This window comes from Sus scrofa, chromosome 8 (assembly GCF_054392235.1).
Source record: "Sus scrofa isolate SSC_HxYL_T2T_F1_AM1 chromosome 8, Sscrofa_HxYL_maternal_Yorkshire_Landrace_v2.0, whole genome shotgun sequence".
Lineage (NCBI taxonomy): Eukaryota > Metazoa > Chordata > Mammalia > Artiodactyla > Suidae > Sus > Sus scrofa.
The window spans coordinates 108,294,918-108,314,011 of NC_139390.1; the positions used below are offsets into that span (position 1 = coordinate 108,294,918).

Here is a 19,094-nt window from a genome sequence, read left to right on the forward strand (position 1 = left end):
CTATATTATTGGGAAATGAAAACAACATAAAAGAGCACAGCAAAGTAAACTTATGAAACCTGTAATATAATCATATTACCAGACCATTTAAATTGAGAACGGAAAAAAAAAAAAACTTTCAGGTTATTATACAGACATGATTTATTAATAAAAAAATGAAATTAAGCTGAATTTTCAGAATATATTAGTCATCCAAGTACATACAAGTATGTACTAGAGCCAGTAAGTCCAAGATATAAAACTTTAGGGCTTAAGATACTTGAAAAGTATTTGATATCCCATTAGCTTTGCAATGAGGAACAGAACTAGAAAACAGCAGAGCTACCAAAGCAGCTGCAGCAGGGCAGGAATCATAGGTGAAAAAGAATCCCACATATAAATTTTTCCCCAAGTATGCTTTTCTCAGGCAGAACAAAACTGAAATGGCACTACTTCCTTCTTTTGTACAAACTTTATTCTCTAACTCCATAGGGCAAAGGACCTATGATAGAAAGAAAATATTCCCTCTGGTTCTCTTGAAATTTAAACTCCGTGTAGTGAGACTAGCTCAGAAAAGTGCTGAAAGCTGGTAGAAGCATCATCCTTCTATCTTCAACCAAGGGCCAATACCAAGAACTAGCATGTATTAAGTGTTCTTATAGTCAGAATTAGGATTGGTTTCAGATTCAAAAGTGGTCCACACACTAGCAAAAAAAAAAAAAAAAAAAAAACCAAAAAACAGAAAAAGGTGGAGGGGGACTGAGTAGGTAGTCACATGTCAACCACTTTCAATAATTTCATATTTTCGTCCGAATAGAATTTACAAGTGATCCAAACAGCTGTTACCCTGATTAATTTCAGTTGCCCTCAGTAACTAGGATCAAACTAGTTCACATAACTTTTAAAAAATATATATGCCCAAGAGTGGGATTGCTGGGTCATATGGTAGTTCTATGTATAGATGTCTAAGGTACCTCCATACTGTTCTCCATAGTGGTTGTACCAGCTTACATTCCCACCAACAGTGCAAGAGGGAATGTGACAAAAATGAATGTATATATGTATGTGTAACTGGGTTACCATGCTGTACAGTAGAAAAAAAAATGTATTGGGGAAATGATTTAAAAATATATATGCATTTTACAAGAAAAATAGTACAGGCATCAAGTAAATTTGGATAAATAGGAAAAAAATAGAAGAAAGGGTAGCTCCATTTATGTTACTGGAACCAGTCACCAATACTTTCTTGTGAATTTCCTGCCTGTTCTCTTGCTATTTATAAGTATTTTTTTTAACTAATAATTTTTCCTCATTTGTCTTTCTCTCTAAGGGCAAGAATCATATTTTACTCCTTTTAGTACACCTGCAGATTTAATTAAATATTTCAGTAACCATAAACAGTATATAAATCCTAGTTTATATACTCTTCCTAGATTCTCTGAGGAATCTGGATAAGCTGAAAATATTTTCTGAATTGTAGGTACATGATATTGTAGTTATATTTTGTATTTTTAAAAAATTTTTCTTTTTTACAGCCGCACCTGCAGCATATGGAAGTTCCAGGGCTAGGGGTCAAATCAGAGCCACAGCTGCAGGCCTACAACACAGCCACAGAAACAAAGGATCCGAGCCGCATTTGTGACCTATGCCACAGCTTGTAGCAACACCAGATACGTAATCCACTAAGCTAGGCCAGGGATCGAACCCACAGCCTCATAGAGACAACATCAGGTTCTTAACCTGAGCCAAAGTGGGAACTCTGACTTAGTGTTTCTCTTTTACCTCCTTTTAGTGTTTTGAAAATTAAACCAGCCACATTAAATGCAAGTTTTAAACTCTTTAAATTATATACAGTCTCACATTTAATATATCTGCCTTTTCATAAGAACACTGAGGGATGGCTTACAACTCTCTCAACTGCAAGATTTCCAAAAAGTATTTCATAAATGGGCCCGTTTCAATTAAACAGCACTTAAAACATTTGAGTTTTTTTTTAAGCATTCTCTGAAAAACAGTATTTCATTATAACTTTACATGTATCTCTTAGACAGGTAGTAAAATAATGTGATTCCAATACCTGTTGGAAGACTATTGTGTCCTGATTTTGTAACTGGAGATTCTTGTACCACACTTCCTCGATTACCCACAGCATTTGACATCCAATTATAGAAACTCACAGATGATGGCTCAGATAATAAAGGGTGTTCAGATAACATATCAGTGGCCATTGCATTTCCTGAAAATAAAGTTTTATTAATTATAGCAATGATTATGTACTAAAGAGTAGAAAATGTAATTTATGTAAATTTTTTTTTGTCTTTTTAGGGCCAGACCTGTGGCATATGTAAGTTCCCAGGTTAGGGGTCGAATTGGAGCTTTAGCTGCCAGCCTGTGCCACAGCCACAGCAATACCAGACCCGATCCAGGTCTGCGACCTATGCCACAGATCACAGCAACACCGGATCCTTAACCCACTGAGCAAAGCCAGGGACTGAACCCGTGTCCTCAAGGATACTAGTCAGGCTCGTTACCACTAAGCCTGATAGGAACTCCTGTAATTATTTTTGAAAAGTCAGATTAAACTATGTCTTCTTTACATGTCTTTAATCTCACTGCATGTTCTTGATACTTAGATATTAAGGCATTAATAAATAATTTATTTTTATTATAATAGGAAGAAATTTTCTGTTGGCTGGCCTAGGCAGCATCCCTTAACACCCTAGGTTGAGAGTAACAGCAAGTGCTGCAACTTAAAAATGCAAACTAAGGGCATGAGACACCAACAAGGTATAAACAGAACAGTTTCCCAAAATACTTTTTCAAAGATAAGGTATAATACAAAAGACAAGTTATGAAACCAAACTATATATGTAAACAAACTTAAGTCCTGTTTTTATTTTTTTAATTTCTCCATAGAAGTAAACTCCAAATTGTCAAAACTAAGGATATACCTGTTCTCGTTAGGGAGCTACTTTTCACCGCTGCACTACTTCTTTGAGGAGTCCCTTCCAGGAGGTTGTGCAAGCTTGGAAAACTTCCAGTCAGGTAGCTGAGTAGGCTCTCCTTCCTCGGACTCTCCTTAATGGGCACTCCAGGACGTCCGACATGCACTGGAGAATCTGTGGCAGTGTCTCCACTGGTATAGCTCAGAGAATGATATGGGTGAATGCCCTACAAAGACACAACATGGGGCTCACTCTTATGCACATAAAAATGACTGCTGACAATCACAACTACATACTGTTTTTATTACTGCTATTTATTGTTCACATTGAAACAACTGTAGTGTCTACCAGAAATTGTGGTGAATCTCCCGTGTATGTAATAAGATTTTAAACTCTAAAGTACAAAACAAAGGAGAACATTTACTATCATCTACCTAATGTTAACAATGATTAACTCCCTTTAAAATCTGAAGAGGAAGTCTGGTGGTAAGACTTCTAGCCCAAAATTCTTAATACTATATATACTCCTCTTAGTACTCTGATAATGCATTTCTATGTTAAGACTTGATTCTCTGTAGAGCTCTAATACGCCAAAAACAATTTCCAGCAATTCTCTGAGGGAAAAAAACCAAAAAATTACAGAATTTTCCTATCTCTATCAACAGCTAAGATTAAAATTCCAGATCTGTTTCAAACAGTACAAAGAAATACTATGCAGACAGAAAGATCCTGAAAAGCAGATATCTATAACAAAGCACTTATGATTTCAAAATTTTGGAGGACTTTTGTAATCCATAAACAAAGGAATGTTCAAAAACATTTCTGAGAGAGAACAACATTAACAGCAAATGTCTAAATATGATCGGAGGGTTTGAAAAAAATATCAACCAGGAAGAAAAGGTGTGAGACGGATGAAGGAAGTGAGAATTTAAAGTGTCCTCACTTTGTAAATGTACTACAGAAACAGAATAAGCCTTATAGTCCAAACTGTACACATATATGTATGTGTGTGTGTGTGTGTGTGTGTGTGTTTCTCTGTGAACTGCCTTTAATTATTTTCTATTTGGTTGTGCTCTTTTTTTGATTAGGAGGAAATCTTTACATATTAGAAAAACAGCCCTTTGTTATATGTCTTTCTATTTTGTTTACAATGCATTGTTTTTTCTGTGTAGATATTTTATATTTTAATATAGTCAAAATTACCATTTACCGAAAGAACTCTTGGTATGAATTTAAGATTATATATAGATTTTTTAAAAAAGATTATATATCCGTACTGTCAAAGCAAATTACCTTTTGTTTTCAGTTAAGAAAAAGAAACTACCAAAAAATAATTCCCACAACAAAAACAAATAATTTACTTGTTGTTATTTACTATGTGCCAGGTATTGTTCTAAGTATTTTTCATGTGTTAACTTTATTTCTTACAGCAACCTTCCGAAGGAGATTACTATTATATTCTCCATTTTTAACATGTGAAGAAACTGACACACAGTGCATTTAATAACTTGTCCAGTCACAAAGCAACAAAGTGACAGAGGCAGGATTAAAACCAAGGCAGTCTAGCTACTAAAGTAGCAGTCAACCACTTTGCTATTTATACATAAGTCTTATCTAGCATTGGTTAATTTCTTAAAATAAAAAAAGTAATTAAAACCATGAAACAGCCTAACTGAAACTGTTGATTGATCATGTACTACCTATAAGGTCTCTCATTAAAACTAATAATTATAAGCTGATAAACATTTTCAATATTATATTTTAGAGATTACAATATTCAATAAATTGAAAAGAGAGCCCTAAGGCTTCGTAGTTGAAGTAGTCCTTGTTCAGTATTAATTACTAACTACTGATATAATTTTCAAAGAACTGTGTACACGAAAAGTTACTAATTACATTAAATTTTTTTTTTTTTTTTGGTCTTTTGTCTCTTTAGGGCTGCACCCACAGCATATGAAGGTTCTCGGGCTAGGGGTCTAATTGGAGCTGTTGCTGCTGGCCTATACCCAGAGCTACAGCAATGCCAGATCCGAGCAGCCTCTGCCACCTACACCACAGCTCAGGGCAAGGCCAGATCCTTAACCCACTGAGCAAGGCCAGGGATTGAACCCGCAACCTAATAGTTCCTAGTCAGATTAATTTCCGCTGCGCCATGATGGGAACTCCCTAATCACATTAATTTCAAAATAAAAATACTATTTGTACATTTAGGGTAGATTAATGTTTACATCTGAGATAACAAAAGTTTAGGTCTTCTCTGTAAATCAACTCTGTAACAGAAAATATCAGCAAGGTACCTTTATTTTTAATGCAGAGTCACTATGGGTATGAGTCTTAGAAAGTTTCCTCATTATCTCAGCTCCAGTTACAGGTCCAGAACTGCCAGGTGGAGGCCGGTTGGCTGTTCCTTCCAGTAGCATTGTGTGTTCACTGACTGTGGCTGAAAACAGTCCAAAAGAGCAAGTGGACTATGGATTATCATTTTTTTGAAATATCAACTCCAATGTTGCTGGTGGTATAACTGAACTCAATTTTTCATATTTCTTGACAAATTAATGTAGCCTCTTCTGTAATATTCACTCCTCTTTTATTCTACAAATTCCAATCTTCTCACTCAGTCTCAAGAAAAGAACAGATAGCTCCTACTCAATCTTTCAGACATGCCACCCAAATGGTATAGATATCAAAAACCAATTCAGCAGGGTTCCCGTCATGGCTCAGTGGAAACAAATCTGACTAGCATCCATGAGGACGCAGGTTAGGTCCCTGGCCTCATTCAGTGAGTTAAGGATCTGGCTTTGACTTGAGCTGTGGTGTAGGACACAGACACGGCTCGGATCCTGTGTCGCTGTGGCTATGGTATAGAGCAGGAGCTATAGCTCCGATTTGACTGCTAGCCTGGGAACCTCCATATGCTGCAGGTGTGGCCCTAAAAAGACAAAAAACAAAAAACAGAACAAAACAAAAAATTCAATTAAGCTGAAGAAAGTACAGAATGTTCACAGATTAATCTAGGCATCTGCAGATAGTTAGAAGGGATGTTTACTACATTGTTCTTTCAATTTTTAAGTACACTGGTAATCTTTCAAAATAAATAATAAAACAGCCTATTTCTCATAACATATCCATTTGTTAAATACAAAGGTCTTTTTTTAACTTTAAAAAAAGCTTGGTAAAGTATTACGTGTCAACATTCTAAAAGCTCTAATTTTAAGACTACTGTCCCATTTCCATGGTCCTTTTTACTATTTTTTTTTGAAATATCACAAATTTTAATTGAATACTACATACCATCATAATAAAAAATAACTTTTGAAAAAGCATTAAAGTATGCATGTATATTTCTGAAGTGCATATCTATAACCTGTTTTCTGAAAGAGCCGCTATGGTGACAGACTTGTAGGCTGAATGCATACCTCTAAAGCATTATACACATTCAGAATTAAACAGGCATGGAGTTCCCGTCGTGGCACAGTGGTTAACGAATCCGATTAGGAACCATGAGGTTGCAGGTTCTGTCCCTGCGCTTGCTCAGTGGGTTAATGATCCGGCGTTGCCGTGAGCTGTGGTGTAGGTTGCAGACGCAGCTCGGATCCCACGTTGCTGTGGCTCTGGCGTAGGCCAGTAGCTACAGCTCCGATTAGACCCCTAGCCGGGGAACCTCCATATGCCGCGGGAGCGGCCCAAAGAAATAGCAAAAAAAAAAAAGAATTAAACAGGCAAAATTCAAAGCCTCCTTTAAACGACTGTAGCTAGAGAGAATGATAAATAGACAAATACAAATATAAGTTTCAAAAAGAAATTCATGAGTTTCACTCAAAGCATTCTAATTATACAAATATGTCTGCTAATTGTACTGGATAGATTAGGAGAAAAAAAATCTACTCTACTTCTCAAAACTAAATTTAAAAGTCAAGTCTCCGTAAAGATTCCAACATTACTATTTACTTGGACTAATACAAATCATACTGGTATAACTAAACCACGACATTTTCAAATTTGGGGCAGAAGTTATTAAAATTATCACATGTATTATGTTACTAAATACATAATATCTAGCTAATATATTAGAAAAATACCTGCATCAAATTCAAATTCTGCTCCATCAGCACTAGTATCACTTTGAAGACCACCTCCATTGTCCAGTCCAAGGCCATCTTCATGTTCATGGTCCACAGCTGATTGAGGTTTCAGAGGCTGAGCTGGTCGATGTAAACTAACTCCTTTAAAGGCTGGTGTCACCACAATAAACTTCATCCACTGCCTTGCCAGTGCAACTAAACCTTTCTTCAGAGTTACCAAAGCAGGAAGGCCATCACTCTGTGAAAAGAATGACATGGTTAGGAGTAATCTTACTGTGACAAAAAGTTACTATTTAAGAGTTTTACATATACTTATTCATTTAAATATTACAACTACCATTTAGAGATGAGGAAACTAGAAGTTACATGTTAAGTAATTTATCTAAGGTTACACAAGTGAGTCAGTATTTCAAGCTGACCACAGAACTGAATCTTTAAACACAGTGTTTCATCTTTCTGTCATAAACCACACAGCAGTACCAGGTGAAAAACAAGCTAAACATGGAAAATAAAACTGGGATTCCCCCTAAGAAACATTTAATCCACTCTACCTGTTTTGCTCAAGTGAGGAATTAAATGTATTTTGTGCTACCCAAGATATTCCTTAAGCAAAGAGCAAATGAAATTATTTTGATCAAAGATTAGGTAACCACCTCTACTTAACATAAAAAATAAATTACTATAGCTAAGTGCTAGGTATAGATGGATTTGTAACTGCTCTGAAACTAAAATGTATTATAACTGTAGTAACAATTATATAATTTAGAATATATTTTATTCCACTGTGACTGGTGATGACTGTAAGAAAGAAAATTTGCCTACTACAGCCTTAGCATGGGAAGAAAATACCCAAGTCCTCTCTCTCCCCTTTCCTATAATTTCTTGTGTTAGGAGTGATGGTTTTGACTGAAGAGAGCCATTTACTAGATGGCAGGAATGAACTCCTTTACCTTCTCAAGAACATCAGGTCCCTTAGCCTGCACTTTCATTCCCAGACTCAAATAACGAGGGTCACCTTGTGTTTCTTCCTCTTACACGGCAACAATATCCAGGCAGAGCATCCATCCATTCTCCCTGTTCTAGTTTCTCCACCTATGACTAGATGGGCAAGTTGACCATGCACTGTGGACCTCGCAGTATTTAATTCATAGGATGGGAGTAGAAACTAACAAACCAGCCTAAGGTTTAAGTACCTTTATCAAGTCCATAATTTACTATAGATTCTTTCATTAGAGGTTATCAGGAATGGGACTGCCCATTAATATTACTGAGACATTGATTACTAGTTCAGCTAAAGGTTTCTGGGTATCCTCTACTGACCAAAAGCTTAAAAGACATTCTCAAGCTCTAAACCCCTAACCAGGATGTGTCACATTCTGTAGTAGATATCTTAATAGTGCAGAGATATGTTGTATTTATTTTGCATAATTATATATTCTCCCCTCAATTATTAATTAGTCCTTATTTTATTAAACATTTCTGTGAAATCTGACTCTAATGATTATTCTCTTGCTTAAAATTTTTCATAGGTTTAGCTCTCAAGACCTTCTTACCTGGTTCTTCTATCTCTTCCCTTCCCTTCTCAGCACTCTGTACACTTCTATGTAATCTCTCTGTGCCCCTTTAATTTTGGTATTTCTCAGGTATCCCACTCTTCACTAGTTTCTCATTCAATAAATCATCCTTAAAAGGCTCACCCATATCCACAGCTTCTAACACCTTCATTCTCGCAACTCCCAAACCATAAATCTGAGCTCAGTCTTGTCCATAAGTCTGTATTTCTAACCACATTTCTCTTTTGGACTTCCCACACACATCTCAACAGCTAGAGGATTTTTAAAAAAGCTTTCTGGTTCCAGTAACTCACCATTGTAGCATCTTCAATTATGGAGTAATTTGCCTGGTGCAGGTAGTGATGAAGTATATTACACAGTAAACATGAAGGGTTTTCTTGGAGAAAGCGGGCAACTTTTGTAAGTCGGTTGTATTTACTTCTTAAGGGAAAATGTACGCTTTTATTCTAAAAAAGAGAAAAAACAAAAGATTTAGAGTGACACAGGTATTCTAAAGGTATTCAGTAATTAAGAACTTGCATATTTGATGTTGTTCAACAATGATGAACAACAAGGGATCATCTTCAATGAAAAACTCTGTTAAGCTTCAATGATACTCTGTGATGTTGAAAGACATACCTCTAACGCTTCTGTCATTATGCATCCCATAACAGCACAAATTCTTAAGGTTCCCTCAGTTTCTAATTTGTTTAAGGATGACTTGAGTTGATCAATGGGAACAAGCCATGCGCCAACAGCTGGAGTTGCAGTACTTAAAAGGTTCAGTTGCCTTTTAAAATCAAAAATATATATATAATAACAAGTATCAAGATTTATATTTCAAATAATCTTCCATCCTACAGTACTTAGTGACTATTTTATTTATATAAAACTACTTTTCCTTTGACCAGCGGATAAACTGTGAACATATAAGTAAAAAAGGCAAAGAACAGCTTATAGGAAAGTAAGAAAAATATAAAAGCCTATAAAAGGTGAAAAGAGTAAAAGGTTCATGGCAGGGTGACATGTAAAAATAAAACTAAAGCCCTAGAAAAGAAAAAGGATAAAACAACTGGGAAGATGTGTAAAGAAAATATGAAGTAGGAAAGATGGAAAAAAGGTGGGAACCCTAATACTAGACATATCAGAAAAATAATTCAAAGAAATAATTTTATGTTATTTAAAATAAAGAAAAATCAAGGGATATGATTATATTTAACTTTTTACCTAGAAAATGCATGTGTAGGAGATCTCACATTGGTGGGAGCAGCAAAACTAAACCAAATTTCCTTGATGGTTAATTTCATACTACATGAATCTGGAGGTGGAGGCATTAGAGGTAGATCTTTTTTCAAATCATCAGATTCCACTCCTTCATCCTATGTAAGAAAGGATATCAAAAACTTATAAAAAATATAGCCCCTTAAAACCACCAGCATGGAAGTTAACTAGTGTTTTAAGCACAACACCTTTCCATCAAATCTAGTTCTATAGATAATACCTTGATATTAAAAAGATAACATTAGCCTTGCCCAGCCTAAACTTTATTCTGAGAAATACCTATGAATCCTTGAAGCTCCAAGTAGCACAATCTGAAAAATCTCTGCATTGTAACAAACGATAAATTGGAGATCTTAGAACTAAAGGGTTTCTCTTAATCACTTCATTCAGTAACATACGTTTAAGAGTATTTTTTTTCCCTAGACGAAGAAAGTGAGAGAAGTTTTGTGACTTGCCAGAAGTCATACAACTATTAAGTAAAAGAATAAGTGATAGCATTAAAGTCTTCTGCTTCCTAATGCAATATACTTTCCATTCTAACAAAATATTTCAAACTTCCAAATAAAGTGCCATAAGAAATACTATTATAGCCGATATTCAAATAAAAAACACTCTACAACAAAATACTCTTAATTATCATACATGCTAGTAATCTAGCTCTGAATTGAGAAATTGGGGTAATATTTTTAAATGTGTAATCACCACTTTTCAGACTGCAGGGAAGTATGAAGCATAATATTAAACAAACAAACAAAAGAGTCTATTGCCTGTCACAACTGTTTATAGGCCTCTAATTCACTTTTAGATAGTCTTTGTTGAAATAAAGTCAAGAGTGGGATTTTCTTGTAGAATAATTAAGTAATGATTAAGTATCCAGAAAACAGCTTTAAATCCTGTTACAAGACAATATGAACAATAGGCCCTGGTGATTTTAGAGTTAGCACACACTAAATGTAAGTCTATATTCCTGGTATCTGCATTTCTAAAACAAACAATATTCTGAAAATCCAAATCAGTTTTTGTAAATGTGGCCTCAAAATCTGATATGAACTGATCAGAGACCATTTATCCCACCTGGTATGTTTATTAATGCTATGCTGCAAAAATATTCAAGTATGTCAAAATGTAGTGCTATCTCAGATTCCACTAAGAGTTAACATAACATATAGTTCACACATATTACCTTTTACTTTTTAGTATTTATTGAAGTATAGCTGATGTACAATATTATATAAGTCACAGGTGTACAAAATAGTGATTCACAATTTTTAAAGGTTATATACTCCATTTATAATTATTATAAAAAACTGGCTATATTCTCTGTGTTGTACAATATATTCTTGTAGCTTATTTTATACCTAAGTTTGTACCTCTTAATCACCAATACACAGATTCTGATAAAATACAACAAAACTAGGGAATATAACAGAAAAGAAGTAGGAGAGAGCAGTCAAGATGATGGAGTAGAAGGTCCCTAAGCTCACTTCCTCTCACGGGCACAATAAAAGCACAAAAATATGCTAAAAAACTATCAATGAAGAAAACTGAAACCTACCAAAAAAGATCCTCTACAGCTGAAGACATAAAAAAGGAACCACAATGAAACTGATAGGAGGGGCAAGCTTATGATATAATCAAATTCCATATCCACAAGCTGGGCAAGTCACAAACTGGAGAATAATGACCAATTACCAGTAGTGAAATTGAATCTGTAATTTTAAAACTCCTAACAAGCAAAAATCTAGGACCAGATAGCTTCATAGGTGAATTCTACCAAACATTTAGAGAAGAGTTAACACTTACCCTTCTGAAACTCTTACAAAAAACTGCAGAGGAAGGAACACTTCTGACCTCCTTCTATGAGGACATCACCCTTATACCAAAACCAGAAAACAATAGCACAACACACACACAAATCACAGGCCAATATCACTGATGAACACAGACCCAAAAATCCTCAACAAAATACTAGCAAACTTACTCCAACAAAATATAAAAAAGATAATACACCATGATCAAGTTGGATTTATCCTAGGAATGCAAGGACTATTCAATATATGCAAATCAATGTGATACATCACATTAACACACTGATGAATAAGAAATACAATTATCTCAATAGATGTAAAAGACCATTTTGACAAAATTCAACATCCATTTATGATAAAAACTTCTCCACAAAATGGGTATAGAAGAAGCATACCTCAATATAATAAAGGCTGACAAACCCACAGCCAACACCACAATCAATGGTGAAACACTGAAATTTCCTCTAAGATCAGGAACGAGACAAGAATGCACTCTCTCGCCACTTTTATTCAACATAGTTTTAAAGTTCTAACCACAGCAATCAAGGAAAAAAAAGAAATAAAATGAATCCAAATAAGAAAAGAAGTAAAGCTATCACTGCCTGCAGATGACATGATGAAAATAAAGAAAATTCTAAAGACATGATAAGAAAACTATCAAAGCTCATCAATGAATTCGGTAAAGCTGCAGGATACAAAATTAACACAGAGAAATCTAATGAATTTCTATACACTAAATGAAAAATCAGAATGAGAAATTAAGAAAACAATCCACTTACCATAACAATGAAAATAATAGAATACTTTGGAATAAATCTACCTAAGGAGGCAAAAGATCTGTATTCTGAAAAATAAAAGATGGTGATGAGAGAAACTGAAGACGACACAAACAGACGGAAAAACAAACCATGCTCTTTGATTGGAAGAATCAATACTGTTACAATGATCATACTAACCAAGGGAATCTACAAATTCAATGCAATCTCTTATCAATGGAATTTTTCAGAGAACTACAACAAAAAATTTCTAAATTTGTATAGAAATGCAGAAGACTCTGAAGCAATCTTGAAAAAGAAAAACAAAGCTGGGGGAATCAGCTTCCCTGACCTCAGACTATACCACAAAGCTATAGTCATAAAAACAGTATGATACTGACACAAAAACAGAAACATACATCAATGGGACAGAATAGAGAGCCCAGAAAAAAGCCCATGCACTTATGGTCAGCTAATCTATGACAAAACAAACAAGAATACACAATGGAGAAAAGACCATCTCTTTATTAAGTGGTGCTGGGGAAACTGGACAGTTACATGCGAAAGAATGAAATTAGAACATTCTCTTATACCACACACAAAAATAAACTCAAAATGGATTAAAGATGTAAATGTAAGGTCGGATACCATAAAATCATTAGAGAAAAACAAAGGCAGAATGCTCTTTGAAATAAATCACAGCAATGTTTTTTTAGATCTATCTCCTGGAATAATGGAAATAAAAATAAAAATAAATAAGGAGTTCCTGCTGTGGCACAGTGGGTTAAGAATCTGACTTCAACAGCTTGGGTCACTGTGAATGTGCAGGCTTGATCCCTGGCACAGCGTAGTGGGTTAAAGGATTCAGGATTGCTCCAGCTGCAGCTCGGATTCAATCCTGGGCCAGGAACTTCCATATGTATGCCAAGGGAATGGCCATTAAAAATATATATATATATATTAGGAGTTCCTGCTGTGGTGCAATGGTGGTATTTCTGCAGCCTTGGGACACAGGTTTAATTCCCAAACCAACACTGTGGGTTAAGGATTCGGTGTTTCCACAGCTGTGGTTTAGATCTGACTCCAGCCTGATAACTCCACATGCCATTGGGCAACCAAAAAGTTAAAAATAAAAAATAAATAAAACCTAATTAAATTGAAAAGCTTTTGCACAGCAAAGAAAACCATAAACAAAATGAAAACTTGCAGACTAGGAGAAAATATTTGCAAATGATACTACCAACAAGGGATTAATTTCCAAAATATACAAATACCTCATATAGCTTACTATAAAAAAAAATCCCAATCAAAAAATGAGAAACTCTAAATAGACATTTCTCCAAAGAAGACAATATAGATGACCAAAAAGCACATGAAAAAATGCTCAACATTGCTAATTATTAGAGATATGTAAATCAAAACTACAACAAGGTACCACCTCACATCAGTCAGAATGGCCACAACTAAAAAGTCTACAAATAATAAATGCTGGACAAGGTGTAGAGAAAAAGGAACCTTCCTACACTGTTAGTAGGAATGTAAATTGGTGCAGCCACTATGGAGAACAGTATGGAGTTTCCTTAGAAAACTAAAAACAGAGTTACCATCCTTGTCCACTGACAGAGGAATGGATAAAGAAGATGTGGTATGTGTATAATGGAATATAACTCAGCCATAAAAAAGAATGAAATATTGCCATTTGCAGCAACATGGATGGACCTAGAGAATATTATACTAAATGAAGTCAGACAAAGAAAGACAAATATCATTTATCAGTGTTTGTGGAATCTAAAAAATGATACAAATGAACTTATTTGCAAAAGAGAAATAGACTCTCAGATACAGAAAACAAAGGGCATAGCAGGGGCAGGGAGGAGATAAATTAGGAGTCTAGCATTAATATACACATACCACTACACATAAAATAAACAAGGACCTACTGTATAGCACAGGAAACTATACTCAATATCTTATAATAACCTAATGGAAAAGACTCTATAAACAAATACATATGTATTTATATATATGTATGTACAACTGAATCACTGTGCTGTACACTTGAAACTAACGTAACATTGTAAATTAACTATACTTCAATTTAAAAAAAAAAAGAAGCAGACTCAAAGATATTTAGAACAAACTAGTAGTTACCACTAAGGAAAGACAATAGCAATATAGGGGTAGAACATATAAAAGAATGATATTTCTCCTTTTAAAAGAAAAAAAAATTGAATTCTCAAGTACATTTGGCCCATAGGTTTCAGTCCAGAGTTATAAGCCAAACACTAAGTACACAAATATATAGAAGACAGTTTAGGTGAACTTGAACTTTAAAAAAGGGAGGGGGGAGCTTTTGGATAATAAGCAAGTATTTATTTATTTGTTTATTTTTTTCTTTTTTTTTTTTTTTTTTTTTGTCTTTTCTAGGGGCATACCCACAGCATATGTAGGTTTCCAGGCTAGGGGTCTAATTGGAACTGCAGCCGCTGGCCTACTCCAGAGCCACAGCAACGCAGATCCAAGCCACATCTGCGACCCATACTAGAGTTCACGGCAATGCTGGATCCTTAACCCACTGAGTGAGACCAGGGATCAAACCCACAGCCTCATGGTTCCTAGTCAAATTCATTAACCACTGAGCCACGATGGGAACTCCTAAGCAAGTATTTATAGGGTATGTGAAGCAAAGTAATAATAAAATTGTTTTTAGATTGAATTTTTGGTGACTATAGCACATCTAAGTGATGGTATCTAAATGGCCATTGGATACAATTCTGAAGCTCAGGTGAAGGGTTGGTTGGTGATGAAGGCATAACCTATAGGAAAGAGAAGCATCATCAAATTATGGAGCTGAAGTAGGAAATGAAATAAATGAGGGAATGGACAAACAGCAAGAAGAGAAAGGTAGCCAAGAAGAGAACATGGCACATCCACGAGAGAACATCCACGTTTGAGGACAACGAACTACATAAGGAAATGGACCAAGAAAAATCAGAGAACCCACAGAAAGCAATATTACCAAATTTGGGGATTTTCAGCAAGCAGAATAGGATCAAAGAGATCAAGGAGGACACTTAGGCTTCTGTCAAATATTTTAGCATTGCCATGAGTGGTGGTGTAGGTTGCCGATGCGGCTCGGATCTGGTGTTGCTGTGGCTGTGGCATAGGCCAGCAGCTGTAGCTTCAACTAGACCCCTAGCCCGGGAAACTCCATAAGCTGCAGGCATAGCACTAAAAAGCAAAACAAACAAACAAACAAAAACAAAAAAAAGACAAAACCCACAAAAACTAAAAAATGCATTCTGCTGAAATTCTTCAGATAGTATAAAAACAAAGCCTGCTTTTCTGAAATTCTATTAATTCAACAATTATAATTGTCTAACATAATCAAGGTATTTCACTAGGTACTAGAATGGATATAAATATAAACATATGTATGATGTGAACCTACATTTCAGCAACTATACTCTAGTAGAATATAATCACCAAAACGCTTTTACTATCATTTAAGCAAAATCTATAACATGAAACAAGTAAATATACTCTAGAAACTAAATGTGAATTGGGTATGTAGTTTTCTATTTTATTTTCCCAAACATTATTGTTGTTATTATTATTATTAGAAATTCACCAACTTGTTCATCAGAAACAGAATTCCCATTTAAGTCTGATGAAGGGCTTGTTCGGTCACAAGGAAGATTATCATCAGAGACATCAGTATTATAGCCGCTGCCAGTTGGAGAATCAGAAGAATTATTTGATGTCAGCACTCCACCCCTTTCTGTGACATTAGCTTTACCCATAATTCCAAAAGTATTATATAAAACAGCACCAGACTGTCTTCCTCCTATAAAAATAAAATGACGTATTAATTAAAAACACAAGGTGTCTCAATGCTGTACTCTATAATATCCATAAAGATAAAAATAAAAATCACATAAAGATTTTTTTTCCTCACCAAAACTTTGCTCTTATCTATTAATGTGATGGAATATTAAATTATCAGGTAAGGAATTTTAGGCAAATACATTCCATTATATACAACTAAACCTACAAGTCTAACACAATTCAGCCTTCCTATTTTAATGTATGAGTCGTGTAAAAGAAAACAAATATAAGTCGGTATCACTGAATAAAGGATTTATAATATTTTCATCCTATACGGCAAAGCTCTACTAATCAAAGATCCACTTTCCAAAGAGGCAAGCTTCCAAAATTTAGGAGGCTTTATATTTCATTAAGGAATTTTTTCTGAATCATGCACTACTTTGCTCAGGCATTGAGGTTTTCTATGTTTAAATGCTCTGTTAATTTCGAATCGCATAATTATTCCATAAAGTTCCACTATGCAATTGGATGGGACACCCATTCCTAGTAAGTAATCACAGGTACCACACTTTCTGCTTGAAAATGCTAATTCAGATTACTCAAAGTCATGATTATTCAAAATATTTCAGCAATGTGGGGCCAATGTGTTCCTTACTTAAGCAGAATTCAAAAGAAAAATGCTTACCTTTTATAGTTAAATTCTCAAGTCCACATTCAAACATTATCCAACCCCATTTTTCTTGACTTGGACCTATACGAGTCACATCTGGAACAGCTTGCTGATCAGTTTCATCCACAAAAGCAAACTCATCCAACTCCTCAAGAGTAAATAAAACTTTGGACTTCTCAAAGGGAATAGCAGTGATGGCACAGGTACCAATATCTATCATCAAAAAAAGAACAAAATGATCATTTTTAAAAACTGAGGTTTATATACTTTTTAAAAAAACAAATAACGTAAACATTTGGCACAGTGGCTGTCTTAAAAGATATGTTAGTATTCTATCAAAAAGAAAAACAAACCAACTAATTTTAAAAATAATACTGCCTTGGAGTTCCTGTCGGGGCACAGTGGAAACAAATCCGACTAGGAACCGTGAGGGGTGGGTTCAATCCCTGGCCTCGCTCAGTGGGTTGAGGATCTGGCACTGCCATGAGCTGTGGTGTAGGTCGCAGATGCAGCTAGGATCTAGCCTTGCTGTGGTTGTGGCATAGGCCAGCAGCTGCATCTCTGATTAGACCCCTAGCCTGGAAACCTCCATATGCCCATGGGTGCAGCCCTAAAAAGACAGAAAGACAAAAAAAAAAAAAAAAAAAAAAAAAAAAAAAAAATTAAAAAAAAATAAAAATAATACTGCCTAATATATTACTTAAAAAATGCCAGAATCACAGTGAAGATGGAGAAAAGAATTAACAAATAATTTCTCAGAGACAGCATAAATTTATGAAAGATACAGGTACTCTAAAAACCTACACTTAAAAAGCTCCTAAGTAATTTAGATTCATAGCAAACTATTTTTAAGTACTTTCTCATCATTTTATAAGATAAAGTATTTTAATTAATTTCCTGACCTTAGGAAAAACATTACTTTCCAGGAAAACTACACTGCTTTATGCTAATATAATTTATATAACCACAGAAATTGCCATTATTGCATCACTTTCAATATGGAATATGGAAACTACCATTCCAAGTACCTGGCAGAAGTTTCTATTTTACTCTTTTTCATTTCTTTCTCTAATTACAGCTAATGAATACAGAAAAGCAAGAAGATTAAAAAAAGAAAAAGGAAAAAAAACCCATGTATAGTTACCACCAAGAGATACAAGTAAGTTTCCTTCTAGCTCTTTAGAGATCATTTTACAAACCCAGCTTTGGTTCCCACTTTTCATGTAACAGTCAACAATCATAATTTCCTCAGTTTATTAAAAATTCTTCAAAGATATTACTTTAATAACTATATAATATTACACCATAGAAAAATACTACCTGTTGAATTTATGATTAAAAACTCACCTATTTTTTTGTGTGTGTGCACCCATGGCATTTGGAGGTTACCAGGCTAGGGGTCGAATCAGAGCTACAGCTGCCGGCCTACACAACAGCCACAGCAACGCCAGATGTGAGCTACTTCTGCGACCTACACCACAGCTCACGGCAACGCTAGATCCTTAACCCACTGAGCAAGGCCACGGATCGAACCCGCAACCTCATGGTTCCTAGTTAGATTCGTTTCCACTGTGCATGATGGAAACTCCAAAATATTCATCTATTTTTAAAATAATTTTCTCATTTTTAAATGTCTGGCTTTAATTCAGAACTTACTGTGATGTATGGTATAAGGTTAGGATTTATCACCAATTTTTCTTTTCTTTGCCTTTTTTTTTTTTTTTTTGCTTTTTAGGGCCACACCCGCAGCACATGGAGGTTCCCAGGCTAGGGGACCAATCAGAGCTACAGCTGCTGGCCTGTGCCACAGCCAAAGCAACGTGGGATCCAAGCTGCTGTCTGTGCAGGTCACTGCAACGCCGGATCCCCCACCCACTAAGCGAGGCCAGGGACTGAGCTGCAAACTCACGGATACTAAGCAGATTCGTTTCTGCTGAGCCATGACGGAAATTCCCTAATCTCAATTTTATTTAAAATTTTTATTAGGTAATATACTCACATAGATTAAAGTTCCAAAAGTATGAAAGAATACACAATGAAAAGCCTCTAATACCATGCACATCCAGACATCTACTTCCCTTCCCCACAGGTAACAAATACCATTAGATTACTGAGTGTCCTTTCACAGATACCTTGTGTACATAAAAGCAAAGATATTGACAACTTTTACTGCAGTTTTATACAATGTCCACC

At 35.2% G+C, this 19,094-nt stretch overlaps 1 protein-coding gene across 25 annotated transcripts in view; it reads right to left on the reverse strand.

Moving 5' to 3' along the window:
- The window catches only part of BLTP1 (bridge-like lipid transfer protein family member 1), a 199,021-nt gene that overhangs the window by 92,042 nt on the left and 87,885 nt on the right, over positions 1-19,094 (reverse strand). For all 25 annotated transcript variants that reach the window (XM_084972967.1, XM_084972972.1, XM_084972968.1 and 22 more), the window contains exons 36-44: positions 16,917-17,114; positions 16,039-16,250; positions 9,787-9,938; positions 9,199-9,349; positions 8,874-9,026; positions 7,004-7,244; positions 5,222-5,364; positions 2,931-3,150; positions 2,057-2,215 (exon numbers count right to left, since the gene is read on the reverse strand). In XM_084972967.1, the coding sequence (XP_084829093.1) occupies positions 2,057-2,215; positions 2,931-3,150; positions 5,222-5,364; positions 7,004-7,244; positions 8,874-9,026; positions 9,199-9,349; positions 9,787-9,938; positions 16,039-16,250; positions 16,917-17,114 (1,629 nt within the window). The remainder of the gene's footprint in view (positions 1-2,056; positions 2,216-2,930; positions 3,151-5,221; positions 5,365-7,003; positions 7,245-8,873; positions 9,027-9,198; positions 9,350-9,786; positions 9,939-16,038; positions 16,251-16,916; positions 17,115-19,094) is intronic.